Genomic DNA, 16285 nt, shown 5'->3' with positions numbered 1-16285 from the left:
GATTACATTCAGACCTATGATCATCAAACTTAGTCAGTTGATGCATCTCGTGACTTCAAAAAACGTTGACCAAAATATAGGTCGTGATGGCCTACTTTTGACGTTTTATGGCTATATTTAAGTATCTTGGATAATTATTGGCTTAGAATCATCATCTTTGTGAGTTTACGCATCTTGGTTTTCGGGGAGTGACGACCAAAAAGTAGGTCACGATGACCTACTTTTGACAATTTATGGCTTTATTTGAATATCTCACGTACATATTGGCTTAGAATCATGAAACTTTGCACCATGTTTGGTTAAAATTGTTGGCCTATAATGGTTCTGGAGAAGAAGCTGAAAATGTGGAATGTTTACAGACGGACAACAGGTGATCACAAAAGCTCATTGGAGCTCTCAGCTCAGGTGAGCTAAAGGGCTTACTAGAACTGAGATGAGTAAAAAAACTAAGATAACTGAACAATTTATTATTTATTTAAGGAGACAAAAAAATGTCTACATTGTTTTTGTGGTGCATTTTATATGGAGGTGAGTACATGAAATAAAAAGAAAACATTATCATGATTGATTACAAGTTGTAACTCGAATGAAATGAACACCTTTCATTAATAAAACCAGAATCAACATTATCTCACATAAAAAAAAAAAAATAAAAATTACAATCTGTACTTAAAATTTGAATAACATTGGTCTCGATATTTATTAAACACATCCTCAAGAAAACAAACTAATTTATCTAGAGAAAATGTTCCAACATTACGGAGGTGAAGATGAATCATGCTTGATAACAACTTGTCAATACAAAAGTGAGACAAAAAATTATCATAGCAAAATCTTTTATACATTGATGCAATTAACAATGAATAACATAAACGTTTATTTTAAACGTAATGCCTTCAACTCTTCTATCATTAAATTAATGAATAAGCCATTAAAATGGAGTTCAAAGTAAAGTTTAAAAATTAAGCAAATAACTAAAAAAAGTTCCTGGTGCATTGATATTCACAGTCTCGTTATTGTCAATGTAAATACAACATGCTTAATAATCAACATGCACATTACATGATGTGTTTAACAACATACATCATACAATGAAGAATGAACATATTCTACCTAAAGCAATGAACACATTTGGTTGTCAACTGTATGATTAAAAAAAGTAAAATTACCTAGAAACTTAGTTGTATAAGGAATTTCCAATGAATTGATGAATTTAACATATTTTATTATTGACAAAGTAAAAAAAATCGGACACAAGATCAGTAACTTAGATAGTGCTCTTCTAATATAAAATTGCTAAAAAAAAAACATATATACACATGGTCTACTACATAATTGCATACATCGTAGCAAAAGAAAGGAACAAATAAATAAATTCGTTAATTGTACAAATATAATTTTAGATAGTAAGAGAAAAAAAGTAAACTTATTTTAAAAAGAAACGACCACATTAATTTCATTAAGTAAGTTTGGATAGTCTTGAAAAGTTCGGCATATTGATCAATAGTAAGAGAACCATAGCCCCATAGCATTAAATGTACATCCATAACATGTAAATAATTAAATGATAATAGTTTATTCATTAGGGAAGTTCTTGCTTTTACACCATATTTACAAACAAAAAAACAAATGATATGCGTCTTCTAGAAGTCCACAATAACAGTTAGGGCTGATTAATATGTTACAGCGATATAAGTCAGAATTCAAAATATAATGAATTGATGCTATCATACATAAAGATTAAGTCATACCTAAAAAAAATTGTTTTGTTGCCTTCTCCCTATCGACTGATTAAAAATCTCTTGACCCAAAACTTTTTTATATTCCAGGACACGATACTTTTCTTTTTATTCCTCTTATTTGGTCTAAAAAATATGTTGAAATTTTCTGGAAAGAAATATTTTACCACCTACCTACCAACCTAATAATTTTACACAGAGTAAGGTGAGGACAACTAGTCAGTATTTCAAAGATGGCATAAGAACCTTCTTATGCTTTGAAAAGAAAAAAAAATCATTATGCTTGTTAGGATGAACACCGATATTCATGTCCCGTAATGTAACAAATATTCACATCCTGGAATGCAAGAAATATACACATTCTAGTGTTACATTATTTTTATGTACACCATATTGTTGAGATATAAATGATGTAAAATGTACTTTTTCAAACAGAGTATCGTCTTACATGTTTCTTCAATACACCCAACACCTTTTCGCACCCAGGTACATGTACATTTATGAGTCTCCGTGTCCTCTCAAGAAGAGACAAGCCGTTTTTGTCTACTACAGACCTCGTATCAACTAAGATTGGGTTACTGATATACATGCCTTTATAAATGGAGTTTTTTCTTCTTAAACGCTCTTGATACATCCTGTAATTCACATTGACATCCGCTCCCGCCTCCACAAGGATCCTCACCTTCTCTGCTAGATCCTCTACATCTGTAGACATCAATCCCTCATCAATCAGTGTAAACAGAAGAGGTCTCATATCATAACCCAAATTATACACCTTTCTCCACTGGTTGACATCCGGTTTCTTAACAAGAGAAAAACAATCATACTTCTCTATCCACTGGTTAACATCCAGACCCAGTTTTAGCAGACGTTTCAGTACAACACTTTTGCTTCTTAAGATAGCTTCAAACTTATATCCCAAATTAAACACATCCATCACTCCTCCTTCCTTAACCACCACATCATCCTTGCTGTCTAACATCACCGTTCTTTGACTTATGACTCTTAAGCAGTCAAACAAATGCAACTTCAGACTATATGACTGAGCGTTACTTTCACTGTTACATAATTGATTTATAACTTCAATTTTTTTCCTGATCAATGCAATACAAATTGATGAAAACCCTTCTGTATCATGGACAGTTGGGTCTGCACCATAACCATTGACCATCAGTTTAACAGGTTCCTGAGTCTCAGTACTATATAAAAGTATATTATGTAGAGGTGTTCTCCCTTCCCAGTCCTGTATATTAACATCGGCCCCTGCGTCTAGCAGCTTCTCTATTATACTCATGTGTCCACGCTCACAAGCCTTTAACAGTGGTGTGTAACCTTGACTTTCTTCGCTCTTTAGATTGACATCGGCCCCTTTGTCTAGTAGCTGTTGTACTATGCGTATATTTCCATGCATGCATGCTATTATTAAGGGCGTTGTGTCAAACCTTCTAAGATTGACATCAGCCCCTGCCTCTAGCAAATCTGTTACAATACTCGATTGATCACTCTCACATGCGGCTTCAAGTGGTGTTTTGTAATCATGCATTTCAGAAGGAACTGGAGGGTTGACTTTGGCACCCGACTTTATCAGATCCTGTACTATACTTGCATGTCCCTTTCTACATGCTAATGAGAGCGGTGTATGAATTCCTACATTTTTATTCACATTAGCCTTTGCCTTTATCAGTTCCTTAACAACACTTTTATATCCACATCCACATGCTGCCATCAGTGGTGTAATATCAAATGTTCCATAAGCACGCTTTAACAGCTCCTTATCCATTCTTACATGTCCACCCTGACAAGCTCCCCTAAATGAAGAGCTGTAAACCATGTTAAGAGTGTCATTATTGATATACCTCAACAATATTTTTACAGTCTCTAAATCACCACTGTAGCAGCCCAGTAAAATTAGAAGGTATTCTTCGGGAATTTCAGTCTCTGTGATGTTCCTAAACAAAACAGGCCCTGTTTCTTTCTTTTCAGTTCGTTTCAAAATATATTGTAAAATCTTATTGTGTCCATAATAAATCACCCAACAGATAACTCTCAAAGTGTATTTCAGTCCATACACTTCCCTTTCCTTATTCTCCAGTTTTTCTTTTCTGTCCTCCATCATGTCCATAATAAATGTAGGTAATATTTCCAACCATGGCAGCAACCACCGTTTAACATTACTCACCTCACGCTCTGACAGAAATAACGACTCCAACTCTGTATCAGACTTTGTCTTTAAAACATCCTCAAAAGCCTGATAAACCTTAGGCTCCTTCAAAACATTGTTCATAAAAACATCATACAGTTCCATATTTTCTATATCTCTGTACAACCGCTTTGCTAGCATTGGGTAGTATTTCTCTTCAAGTCTGATAGAGAGATCATATGACTTTACTCCAACATTCTTTTCTTGACTGACTGCAATATTGTTTTCCCCTTGTTTAAATTCTCCACTGCCGACTACATTTTCACCCATTTGTTTATTGTCCAATATCTGTATTAGAGGTTCCTTAACTTTTACATTGTTAGCAATATAATAGCTACTCATAAACTTTAAGATGAGTTCCGGAAAGTGGGAACCAAAATGATGAGCAACAATTTCGAACATGGAATCATGAACAAAACTATACTCATTACCATTGAGTTTTGTGTATGTGCCCTCCATTTCATGCATTGCATCAACAAAGTGGAAATTATTAGTATGACTGCTGACCTTGCATTTCTTCAGAACGATTTGTTTCATTTCACAAAAGTCTGGAATAGCCGATTCTTTCTCTGCTTCATAAATGATTCCCTCCGATAATTTGTTATTGTTCATCATACATAAGACCAAAGAAACATAATGGATTTTGTTTTGTCTTTTCATTTCTTCAAGTTCCTTCAAAATGCATGGAACTGGATTTTCAAAAAATGCAGGACCATATGATTGGAATTTTTTTTCTGATGAAAACATTTTGCAAAGATATGGAAACATTTTTGATGCTGATGTCAAACAAGCAGGAGACAACAGATCTACATCTATTTTGTACATTTTCAATATACATTTTTTGTCTATATTCGTTAAAGCATTAAAATCATCATGCAACAAAACAATATTTTTTTCATCTGTAAAAAATGAACTGGACTCTAATGATTCTCTATACACCGCCTCTCTACACGTCATGAGAGTTTTTGACTTTGGCATTATAGGCTTCATAATTCTATCTTCATACTTCATCAAATGATTTAGTTCCGTGTTTTGAAGCCCGAATACACCTACCACATCATCAATAACAAAAACCTGTGGATTTTTAGGATCACAATAGTCCTCTATCTTTCTGATCTCTTTGACTGGTACAATCTCATATCCTTCCTGTTGTAACATAAGGGCGATGTGACGAGCTGTTGCTGTTTTCCCAGATCCTGAGACACCAACAAACGTCACATGGGCCTGATTCTTCACTTTTTCTAGCATTGACGAAAAATTGTGAGATTCATGGAAAACTCTGTCATCTTCTTTCCATTGTAAAATATCTTTCTCGTGAATAACTGCAATTAGAAAATTGAATAAACCGTGTGGCAATCTTTTAAATAATGTTTCCTTGCTCCCTCCCAACTCAAATTTAAAAACAAAAATCCGTTAGTATGTAGGTGGGAAAATATTTTTTTCTCAATATTTTTTAACATCTATGTAGATGGAATGGGAACTTTTAGAAATATTAAATAAAATATCTTCAGTTGATTCCTGGAGGTTTATAAAAAGATTGACTTGGGCCATTTTAAGCCAGTCAGGAGCAACCAAACATTTTTTTAAAGAAGTTAGAAGGCCTGGTATTTAATACCTTCTATATGCATGATATATACTAGGGATGATCAAATCATTCGCAAACTATCTCTATATCTAAACCAGAAGTCTCTGTTGAGACTGTAGCTCTACTGGTTTGTGCTTATAACAAAGGATGAGAAAAGAAGCCATTGCTATTAGACCAAAACTGTAGAGGGAGTAGCGTTTTAAAGGAATTTCACACATTTCTATTTTTAGTAACAATGGCAACACTTTCATCAAAATCAAAAACCGATGAACTACTCTATATATAGTCTACTTGTGTGCCAAGTTATATTGCAATCAGACCAAAACTGTAGGAGGAGTAGCGTTTTAAAGGAATTTCACAGGAAATCCTTTTTTAAGTAACCATGGCAACACCGTTCATCGAAATCAAAATCTGATGCACTATTCTATGTATAATAGTGTAGACTACTCGTGTGACAAGTAATATTGAAATCAGATCAAAATTGTAGGAGGAGTCGAGTTTTAAAGGAATTTCACAGAAAATTCTATTTATATTAACCATGACAACACCATTCATTGAAATCAACCAGAAGTCTCTGTCGAGACTATAGCTCTACTGGTTTGTACTTATCAAAAACCATTGCACTATTTTATGTATCTTTGTGTAGTCTACTTGTGTGCCAACTTATTTTGAAATCAGAGAAAAACTGTAGGAGGAGTAGCGTTTTAAAGGAATTTCACATAAAATTCTATTTTTAGTAACCATGGCAACACCGTTCATCTAAATCAAAAACCGATGCACTATTCTATGTATCTTAGTGTAGTCTACTTGTGTGCCAAGTTATACTGAAATCAGACAAAAACTGTAGAAGGAGCAGCGTTTTTAAGGAATTTTACACAAAATTCTATTTTTAGTAACCATGGTAACACCGTTCATTGAAATCAAAAACCAATGCTCTATTCTATGTATGTTAGTGTAGTCTACTTGTCTGCCAAGTTATATTGAAATCAGACAAAAACTGTAGAAGGAGTAGTGTTTTAAAGGAATTTCACAGAAAATTCTATTTTTAGTAACCATGGCAACACCGTTCATCCAAATCAAAAAACGATGCACTATTTTCTATGTATCTTTGTGTAGTCTACTTGTGTGCCAAGTTATATTGAAATCAGACCAAAACTGTAGAAGGCGTAGCGTTTTAAGAAATTTCACAGAAAATTCTATTTTTAGTAACCATGGCAACACCGTTCATCCAAATCAAAAACTGATGCACCATTCTATGTATTTAAGTGTAGTCTACTTGTGTGCCAAGTTATACTGAAATCAAACTAAAATTGTAGGAGGAGTAGCGTTTTGAAAAATTGTTTACAGACGGACAGACAGACAGACAGACGGACGGACGCCGGACGCATTACTATCGCATAAGCTCTTCTGGTCTCTGACCAGTAGAGCTAAAAATGGATGCATTATTTTATGTATCTTTATGTAGTCTACTTTTCGTAGGAGGAGTAATGTTTTAAAGGAATTTCACAAAAAAATTCTATTTTTAGTAACCATTACAACGTCGTTCATTGAAATCAAAATCCAATGCACTATTTTATGTATCTTTGTGTAGTCTACTTTTGTGCCAAGTTATATCGAAATCAGACCAAAACTGTAGGAGGAGTAGCATTTTAAAGGAATTTCACAGGAAATTCTTTTTTTAGTAACCATGGCAACACTGTTCATCAAAATCAAAAACCAATGCACTATTTTATGTATCTTTGTGTAGTCTACTTGTGTGCCACGTTATATTGAAATCAGATCAAAATTGTAGAAGGAGTAGCGTTTTAAAGGAATTTCACAGAAAATTTTATTTTTAGTAACCATGGCAACACCGTTCATCAAAATCAAAAACCATTGCACTATTTTATGTATCTTTGTGTAGTCTACTTGTGTGCCAAGTTATATTAAAATCAGACCAAAACTGTAAGAGGAGTAGCGTTTTGAAAAATTGTTTACAGACAGACGGACAGACAGACGGACGACGGACGCATTACTATCGCATAAGCTGTTCTGGTCTCTGACCAGTAGAGCTAAAAACCACAATTCATATTAGAAAACAATTTGGTACACACATAGCAATACACAAGTTCTATAAATAGTATATGCTGAATAAAGTTTTGATCCTTGTTTGTGACGTCACAATGTCTCAGTCGTACTCGTTTAAAAAGCGACTGTAAAATTTCTTGTATATCTTATACATAGGTAATCAGAGATACAGAGCTCACCTCAATGGTTGTTTCTTTAACGAAGGCAAATTTCACAATTACCCAACAAAAAGTGTACATTCAAAATTGCAAAATTTATGCAATTTTGATCTGATACTTTGGAATAGACCTATATAAATACTTCAAACTAATTCTTCATCACAAAAATGTAATTAAAATCCAGCATCTGAAGCAAGTTAGAGAGTTCCTTGATGCATCATTTGGGCAAGTTTGGTTTATATAAGCCTTAGGTAGTTTCTTGGTAATAGAACTGCATCCATAACTTTTACCTGGTCCATTATCTGGAAGATGTATGTTGCATTAAGCATCCAGACCAAATCCATTAGTGTGCATCCTAAGATGTATCATCCATGCACATTTGCACAACATAGGGCTGATAGTTACTCAGAAATGGGTCAGATTCAGCATCTGAAGCAAGCCTGGTAGAATGCAACCTTAGATGTATCATCCGTGCAAGTTTGGTCAATATAGGGCTCATAGTATCTTGGAAATGAAACCTGCACCAAAAACTTTAACCTGTTCACTCAACCGGAAAATGTAGGTCACATTCAGCATCCAAAGCACGTCTAGTAGTATGCATCCTAAGATGTACCATCCATGCAAGTTTGGTCATTATTGGGCACATAGGATCTTGGAAATGAAACCTGCACCAAAAATTTAACCTGTTCACTCAACCGGAAAATGTAGGTCAGTTTCAGATTCCGAAGCAAGTCTGGTAGTGTACATTCTAAGATGTATCATCCATGCAAGTTTGGTCAACATAGGGCTTATAGTTACTTGGAAATGAGACCTGCACCAAAAACATTAACCTGTTCACTCAATCGTAAAATGTAGGTCAGAATCAGCATATGAAGTAAACCTGGTAAAGTGCATCCTTAGATATATCATCTGTGCAAGTTTGGTCAACATAGGGCCTATAGTTACTGAGCAATGAGACCTACATGTACACCAAAAACTGCACCAAAAATGTTTAACTGCTCCAAAAACATTTACCAGGTCATTCCTTCGCTGAAATTTAATACAGCATCTGAAACTTTGACTGGTACAATGAAACACACTAGGAGCATCTTCCATGCATGTCTAATCAATATAGCATGAAGAAGTACTTAAAAAGAAAACTGCTCCAAAAACCTTAACCTTAACCAGGGACGCCGACACTGAGGGTATTACATAAGCTCCCCCAACTTCGTTGAGGTGAGCTAAAAATCCCTTGAAAGAAACGCATAATAATTTGCACACAGTTTATAAAGACATATAACTTCCTATAAATTTAATCAATTATTGGATTGGTGGTTTTTGTGAAGGAAGGAAGATGGTTAAAAATGATACTTGTTATGTTGCCCAGTGATAGCAAGTTTAAAAGGAGGTGTGTTTTTAATTAAGTAACTTGCTATCAAAGACATCTAATTAACAATATTTAAAATAGTTGAATATTTTAACAATAACATAATAATTAAATACCTAAGATACCATTTACTTTAGATTTAAAACATATTAGATATGAAAAGAAGGCACCCATTCTCTATCAACCCTGAATCAACGTCTCTTCCGAGACAGAGGATTTGGGTTTTTTTGGTGGCCATGCTTATTTTGGGAAATGATATTCTTATCCACCCATTCTGCTGCCGAGATTTGACCATTCCTGACAATTAAACTGTTTATGTTATAAAAATTAACTTACATGGAAAGAAATATTAAACTCAGATAAATCTTTCAGCTTTTGTGACAGAGCGCTACGGAGGGGGTCACATGACCGCCTATATCACGCGATTCGTGCATGCGCAGAATGGTGACAGATGTGCATGAAAATCAGTGACGATTAATTGAAAATATAGTCAACACTGAAACCAAATTTGATTTTTGTTATTGAAGTTATTCAATTAGTTCTCGAACTTTTTGATCACCCCTCGTTTATATTATGACTTCAATTTCATGAACAGCTGCAGAAAGAAGAGAATGTAATTCGTAAGTTGAACGTCCGTAACAAATCAGTTGGCAGAGGCACAGTCAAAGCAACTTCTAGTATTCTAAATTAAACAGCATAAATGCTGAAGTTATTGTAAAAACAAGTTTACAGATGTAATTCCATGAAGTATAATTATAAAACTGCTGCCGTTTGTTTCAATTTTGGGGTTCTAAAGAAAACCTTTGCCTTGCTGTTCTTGAACAGATTTTTCCAAATGACATACGTACCTTTTACATTTAGGGGGATAGCTGCATTCTCAAGCATTGATAAGCCATCTGAGAAAATAAAGAAAAGGACATAATACATTTTAATGATTGTTTTGACCCCTTATTTAAAATAAAAATCAAAGATTAGTTCAAAGAAGCAAAAAAGAATGTACGAAATTCGATAATGTATCAAAAATTTTTTTTTTTTTAATTTCCTCTTCCTATGGGACTTTTTCATTCTGATGTTTTGTGAACCTAAAAACATAGGTAATCAGAGATTACAGAGCTCACCTCACTGTCTTTAAGTAAGGCACAGTCACACAATTAACCAACAAAAAGTGTACATTCCAAAAATGAAAATATTTAAGCAATTTTGATCTGATACTTTGATATAGACATACATAAAAAATCTAATCTAGTTCTTCATGAAAATGTAATCACAATCCAGCATATGAAGCAAATTTGAGAGTTTTCATCTCTTGATGCAACATTTGTGCAAGTTTGGTTTATATAATGTTATATACGCCTGAAAGTTTTTTGGAAATAGACCTGTAATCATAACTTTTACCTGGTCTATTATCCAAAAAATGTATGTCGAATTCAGCATCCGAAGCAAGTCCATTAGTGTGCATCCTAAGATGTATCGTCCATGCAAGTTTGCTCATTATAGGGCTCATAGTTAATTGGAAATGAAACATGCATCAAAAACTTACATTTTCACTCATCCACAAAAAGTAGGTCAGATTCAGCATCCGGAGCAAACCTGGTAGTATGCATCCTTAGATGTATCATCCATGCAAGTTTGGTCATTATAGAACACATAGTTTCTTAAAAATGAAATCTGCACCAAAAACTTTAACCTGTTCACTAAACCAGAAAATGTAGGTCAGATTCAACATCTGAAGCAAGCCCTGTAGTGTGCATCCTTAGATGTATCATCCATGCAAGTTTGGTGAACATAGGGCTTAAAGTTACTTGCAAATGAAACCTGCACAAAAAACTTTAACCTGTTCACTCAACCGGAAAATATAGGTCAGATTCATCATCCCTAGCAAGCCCTGTAGTATGCATCCTTAGATGTATCATCCATGCAAGTTTGGTCAACATAGGGCTTATAGTTACTTGGAGTTAAAACCTGCACCAAAAAATTTAACCTATTCACTCAATCGGAAAAATGTAGGTCAGATTCAGTATCCTAAGCAAGCCTGGTAGTATCCATCCTTAGATGTCTCATCCATGCAAGTTTGGTCATCATAGGGCTTATAGGTACTTGGAAATGAAACCTGCACCAAAAACTTTAACCTGTTCACTCAACCGGAAAATGTAGGTCAGATTCAGCATCCAAAGCAAGCCTGGTAGTATCCATCCTTAGATGTATCATCCATGCAAGTTTGGTCCACATAGGACTTATAGATACTTGGAAATGAAACCTGCACCAAAAACTTTAGCCTGTTCACTCAACCGGAAAATGTAGGTCAGATTCAGCATCCGAAGCAAGCCCAGTAGTATGCATCCTTAGATGTATCATCCATGCAAGTTTGGTCAACATACGGCTTATAGTTACTGAGCAATGAGACCTACGCCAAAAACTGCACCAAAAATGTTTAACTGCTCCAAAAACATTAACTTGCTCATTCCTTTGCTGAAATTGCAGCATCTGAAACTTTGACTGGTACAATGAAACACACTAGAAGCATCTTCCATGCATGTCTAATCAATATAGGACATAGAAATACTTATAGAAAACTGCCCCAAAAAACTTAACTTTAACCTGGGACGCCGAGGCCGACACTGTTGAGGTGAGCTAAAAATGCTGGCCTAGTGGATGGGATGCCATTATTTATAGCATATTGTCTCAAATATCATTTAATCATGATTTTCCCAAAAATTTAATTTCTAAAAATAAAGTCAAACATTTAGGTCAAGAGGTCAAGTGGTCCAAAATCATATTAGTATGCTCTTGTCATAGGTAATGAACAAGTCTAAATATAATAGACCTAATTCTCTTCTCAATCAAAAGCTATGAGGAACAACAGACCCATGGGCCTTGTAGGTCACCTGAACATCATCTTTCCAATGATTGAGTTTGGTTCATGTTTCAAACTAGACACCATGGCATTCACAATTTTGAAAAAGGCACCACTGCTCATCATAACTAAACACTCAGCAACTGCTTAGCTTGGTTTTGTTAAAACAGATTCTGATTGTACACATAAGTACTCTGAAGTTGACATCAAGAAGATGCTTGAGTTTCTGATTGACAATATCTATGTGGTTTTTGGAGACCAGGTATTCCAACAATCTATTGGAATTCCCATGGGTACAAATTGTGCTCCGTTATTAGCAGACTTATTTTTATATTCATATGAAGCAGAATTTATGCAAAATCTTTTGCGTGAAAAGAAAAAAACACTTGCTGTGGCCTTCAACTCGACATTTTGATATATCGACGACGTATTGTCAATTAATAATGATAATTTCCATTCCTACGTCGACACGATATATCCTGGTGAGCTTGAGATAAAAGATACCACAGAGTCCAACACTTCTGCTTCATACTTGGATATTTTACTTGAAAAAGACACAAATGGTTATCTAACAACCAAGCTATATGATAAACGTGATGACTTTAACTTTTCTATCGTCAACTTCCCTTACTTATGCAGTAATATACCTTCATCACCTGCATACGGAGTATTTATATCTCAGTTGATTCGATACGCAAGAGCATGCTCTACGTATGAACAATTTCTTAAACGAGGCAAATTATTGACAAGCAAGTTGATGAAACAAGAATATCAACAGTCTCGTTTAAAGTCATCATTTCGTAAATTCTATGGTCGATACAATGACCTTGTCAGCAAATACAATTTATCATTGAATGAAATGCTGACTGACGTTTTTCATACCAATTGTTAGTCCATTATTTATACACTGAATTGACTACGGATTTTTTTTCCGTTATTTCCTGATTATGACAATGAGCACACGGCGGGTGTGACCGGTCAGCAGGGGATGCTCACTCCTCCATGGCACCTGATCCCACCTCTGATGTTTCGGAGGTCCGAGTTTGCTCTGCTCTTATTTTGTATATTTGTTTAATGGACGTTGAGATTGAATACTATTCGTTATTTCCATATCCTTATTGGTTACTTAATACCCATAGGCAGTGTAGAGGGAAAAATGCATTTCAACTATAAATTAGTAATATTCAGCAATAATCAGTAGTGGCATATACTACACCTGAACGTTTGACTCTAGGTCCACAGGAGCAGATTTCATACATTTTATTCATTTCAGTATATAAATAGAGCCCCCCCCCCTCCCCCGACTTCTGTGGTACCCCTGACCCAGGAGCCTTGAAATTCATATTTCTGGATGAAGGGCCCTTGCTTATTATAATATTTTAAAGGTAGTTCATCTGCTTAATGTAGAACCTACGTCGTATGACATCATAACTAGTGAATGTGTCTTATAAGCATGTGCTAGATCCATTATGACGTCATAATTAATTCAATGTCACTTTTTCCCGTAATTTACAGCTTCAATAGAAATGGTAGAAAATAATGCATTTTAAAATTCACAGAATTAAAATCATGCCAAAATAATCTAATTCAATTGATATATTTGTTTGGTTAAGATGCTTAATGACAATATATTTCTTGAATTAGAGAAACCTTTAGGCACCTTTCATTTAATAGATCTTGAACTTAATTAAGTTGACAGATCCAAGACTACAGTATGTGGCCATAAGTGAGTCATAATTGCATTTTTATGCTATATATTTCATTGAAAAACCAATTTTTATAAAAACTTGTGATGTCAATTTTAGCTCAATTTTTATGATTTTTTCACTGAATCATGAAGAATTATTCAAATTTTCTTGTCTTAAAATGACAAACAAAATGATACTCAAATCATTGAGAATATATTGTTAACTGTCAAGACAAAAATTTCTAACCTCAAATTACCAAGATTTCTTAACAAATTGAAGTCTTAAAATTTCTATTTTGCCCTTGACCTGTGATTTCACTGCAATTACTAAAGACAAAATTATTTTGAAACAAGAGGCCCAGGGGCCACAGCGCTCACCTGAGCACATCAGGCTTGAATTTACTCCCCTCCCCCTTCCAGGTGTTCAACATTTGAACAAACTAGAATCTACACTACCTGAGGATGATTCCATATAAATACCCCAGGTATCACTAATCATAGCTTTGAAGTACTTGAAAAGAAGATTTTAAAAGGTTTCCCTATATATCCCTATGTAAAACTTGGGTCGGCCATTTTGGCCCCACCCAATCCCCAGGGCCGGGGGTCATGATTTGAAAAACTTGAATCTACACTACCTGAGGATGATTCCACATGGGTTTCATCTTTCCTGTCCTAGTGGTTCTTGAGAAAAAGTTTTTTAAAGATTTTTCCTATATATTTTCTTATGTAAAACTTGGATCGGCCATTTTGGCCCCATCCTTGCCCCTGGGTCATGATTTGAACAAACTTGAATCTACACTACATAAGGATAATTCCACATGAGTTTCATCTTTCCTGGCCCAGTGGTTCTGGAGAAGAAGATTTTTTAAAAGATTTTTCCTATATATTCCTATGTAAAACTTGGGTCGGCCATTTTGGCCCCACCTTTGCCCCGGGGGTCATGATTTGAACAAACTTAAATCTTTACTACATGAGGATGATTCCACATGAATTTCATCTTTCCTGGCCCAGTGGTTCTGTAGAAGATTTTTAAAGATTTTTCCTATATATTCCTATGTAAAATTTGGGTCGGCCATTTTGGCCCCACCCTTGCCCCGGGGGTCATGATTTGAACAAACTTGAATCTACACTACCTGAGGATGCTTCCACATGAGTTTCATCTTTCCTGGCCCAGCGGTTCTGGAGAAGAAGATTTTTTAAAAATGCCATTAATTTTTAACAAATTCATGATTATCTTCCCTTGGAAAAGGGCTTGGTCCTTCATTTGAACAAACTTGAATCCCCTTTACCCAAGGATACTTTGTGCCAAGTTTGGTTGAAATTGACCCAGTGGTTCTTGAGAAGAAGATGAAAATGTGAAAAGTTTACAACAACGACAACGACTACGACGACGACGACAACGACAACGATGATAGACAACAGACAAATTTTGATCAGAAAAGCTCACTTGAGCCCTCGGCTCAGGTGAGCTAATAATATGAAGAAACTACAAAGAATTCAGCATTTTATGGTGTTTTAGTCATGAAAAATTATCAACAAATAATATTGCAATAGTATTTCAGAAAAATGCATTTTTCAATGAAATATATAGTGGAAAAAAAAACTATGACTCACTTATGGCCAGGTACAGTATCTCTTGTGTAATGAAATTACAATGTATAAAACTTACTGTAATGTAAATGGTATGTAACTTCTATGAATGGGATGCAAAAATCCTAAAAAAAAAACTTCAGTTGCCAACTAGATATAAAATTATGTAATATCTTGATGGAATGTGTCTAAGTCAAAGATGTTGTAGATCATGTGTACATTTTGTGATACGTATCATTAAATGATGTGCATTCCTTTGAATAATTATTTCTTTCTTATTCTTATTCTTGGAGTTTGATTACAATTTTTCTTTTTAATATGTTTTTAAATTATAGTACAATATTTTATAAAAACTTTTTAATATTTTAAATCTGAAAGTAACCCAAACAAGAGGTCCAGGGGCCACAGCGCTCACCTGAGCACATCGGGCTTGAATTTACTACCCCCCCCCCCTTCCAGGCGTTCATCATTTCAACAAACTAGAATCTACACTACCTGAGGATGATTCCATATAAATATCACTAATCATAGCTTTGAAATACTTGAAAAGCAGATTTTAAAAGGTTTCCCTACATATCCCTATGTAAAACTTGGGTCGGCCATTTTGGCCCCACCCTATCCCCAGGGCCAGAGGTCATGATTTGAACAAACTTGAATCTACACTACATAAGGATGATTCCACATGAGTTTCATCTTTCCTGGCCCAGTGATAATTGAGAAGAATTTTTTAAAAGATATCTCCTATATTTGCCTATGTAAAACTTGGGTCGGCCATTTTGGCCCCACCCTTGCCCCGGGGGTCATGATTTGAACAAACTTGAATCAACACTACCTGAGGATGATCCCACATGAGATTCATCTTTCCTGGCCCAGTGGTTCTGGAGAAGAAGATTTTTAAAGATTTTTCCTATATAGTCCTATGTAAAACTTGGGTCGGCAATTTTGGCCCCACCCTTGCCCTGGGGGTCATGATTTGGACAAATTAAATCTACACTACCTGAGGATGATTCCACATGAATTTCATCTTTCCTGCCCAGTG

The 16285-nt window shown here is 35.0% G+C and overlaps 1 protein-coding gene across 1 annotated transcript in view; it reads right to left on the bottom strand.

The window, feature by feature from the left end:
* Positions 1-1873: 1873 nt before the first annotated feature.
* LOC134231547 (uncharacterized) overlaps positions 1874-16285 on the bottom strand; it is a 21818-nt gene continuing 7406 nt past the window's right edge. The window contains exons 2-3 of the mRNA XM_062713512.1: positions 9964-10011; positions 1874-5261 (exon numbers count right to left, since the gene is read on the bottom strand). Of these exons, the coding sequence (XP_062569496.1) occupies positions 2167-5261; positions 9964-10011 (3143 nt within the window). The 3' untranslated portion in view covers positions 1874-2166. The remainder of the gene's footprint in view (positions 5262-9963; positions 10012-16285) is intronic.

Source organism: Saccostrea cucullata, unplaced genomic scaffold (genome assembly GCF_032062105.1).
Source record: "Saccostrea cucullata isolate Sc308-1 unplaced genomic scaffold, CSIRO_AGI_Scuc_v1 ctg4044, whole genome shotgun sequence".
Taxonomy (NCBI): Eukaryota; Metazoa; Mollusca; class Bivalvia; order Ostreida; family Ostreidae; genus Saccostrea; species Saccostrea cuccullata.
Note: the sequence above shows the minus strand (reverse complement) of the source record. Positions and strands in the feature narration are given on the sequence as shown.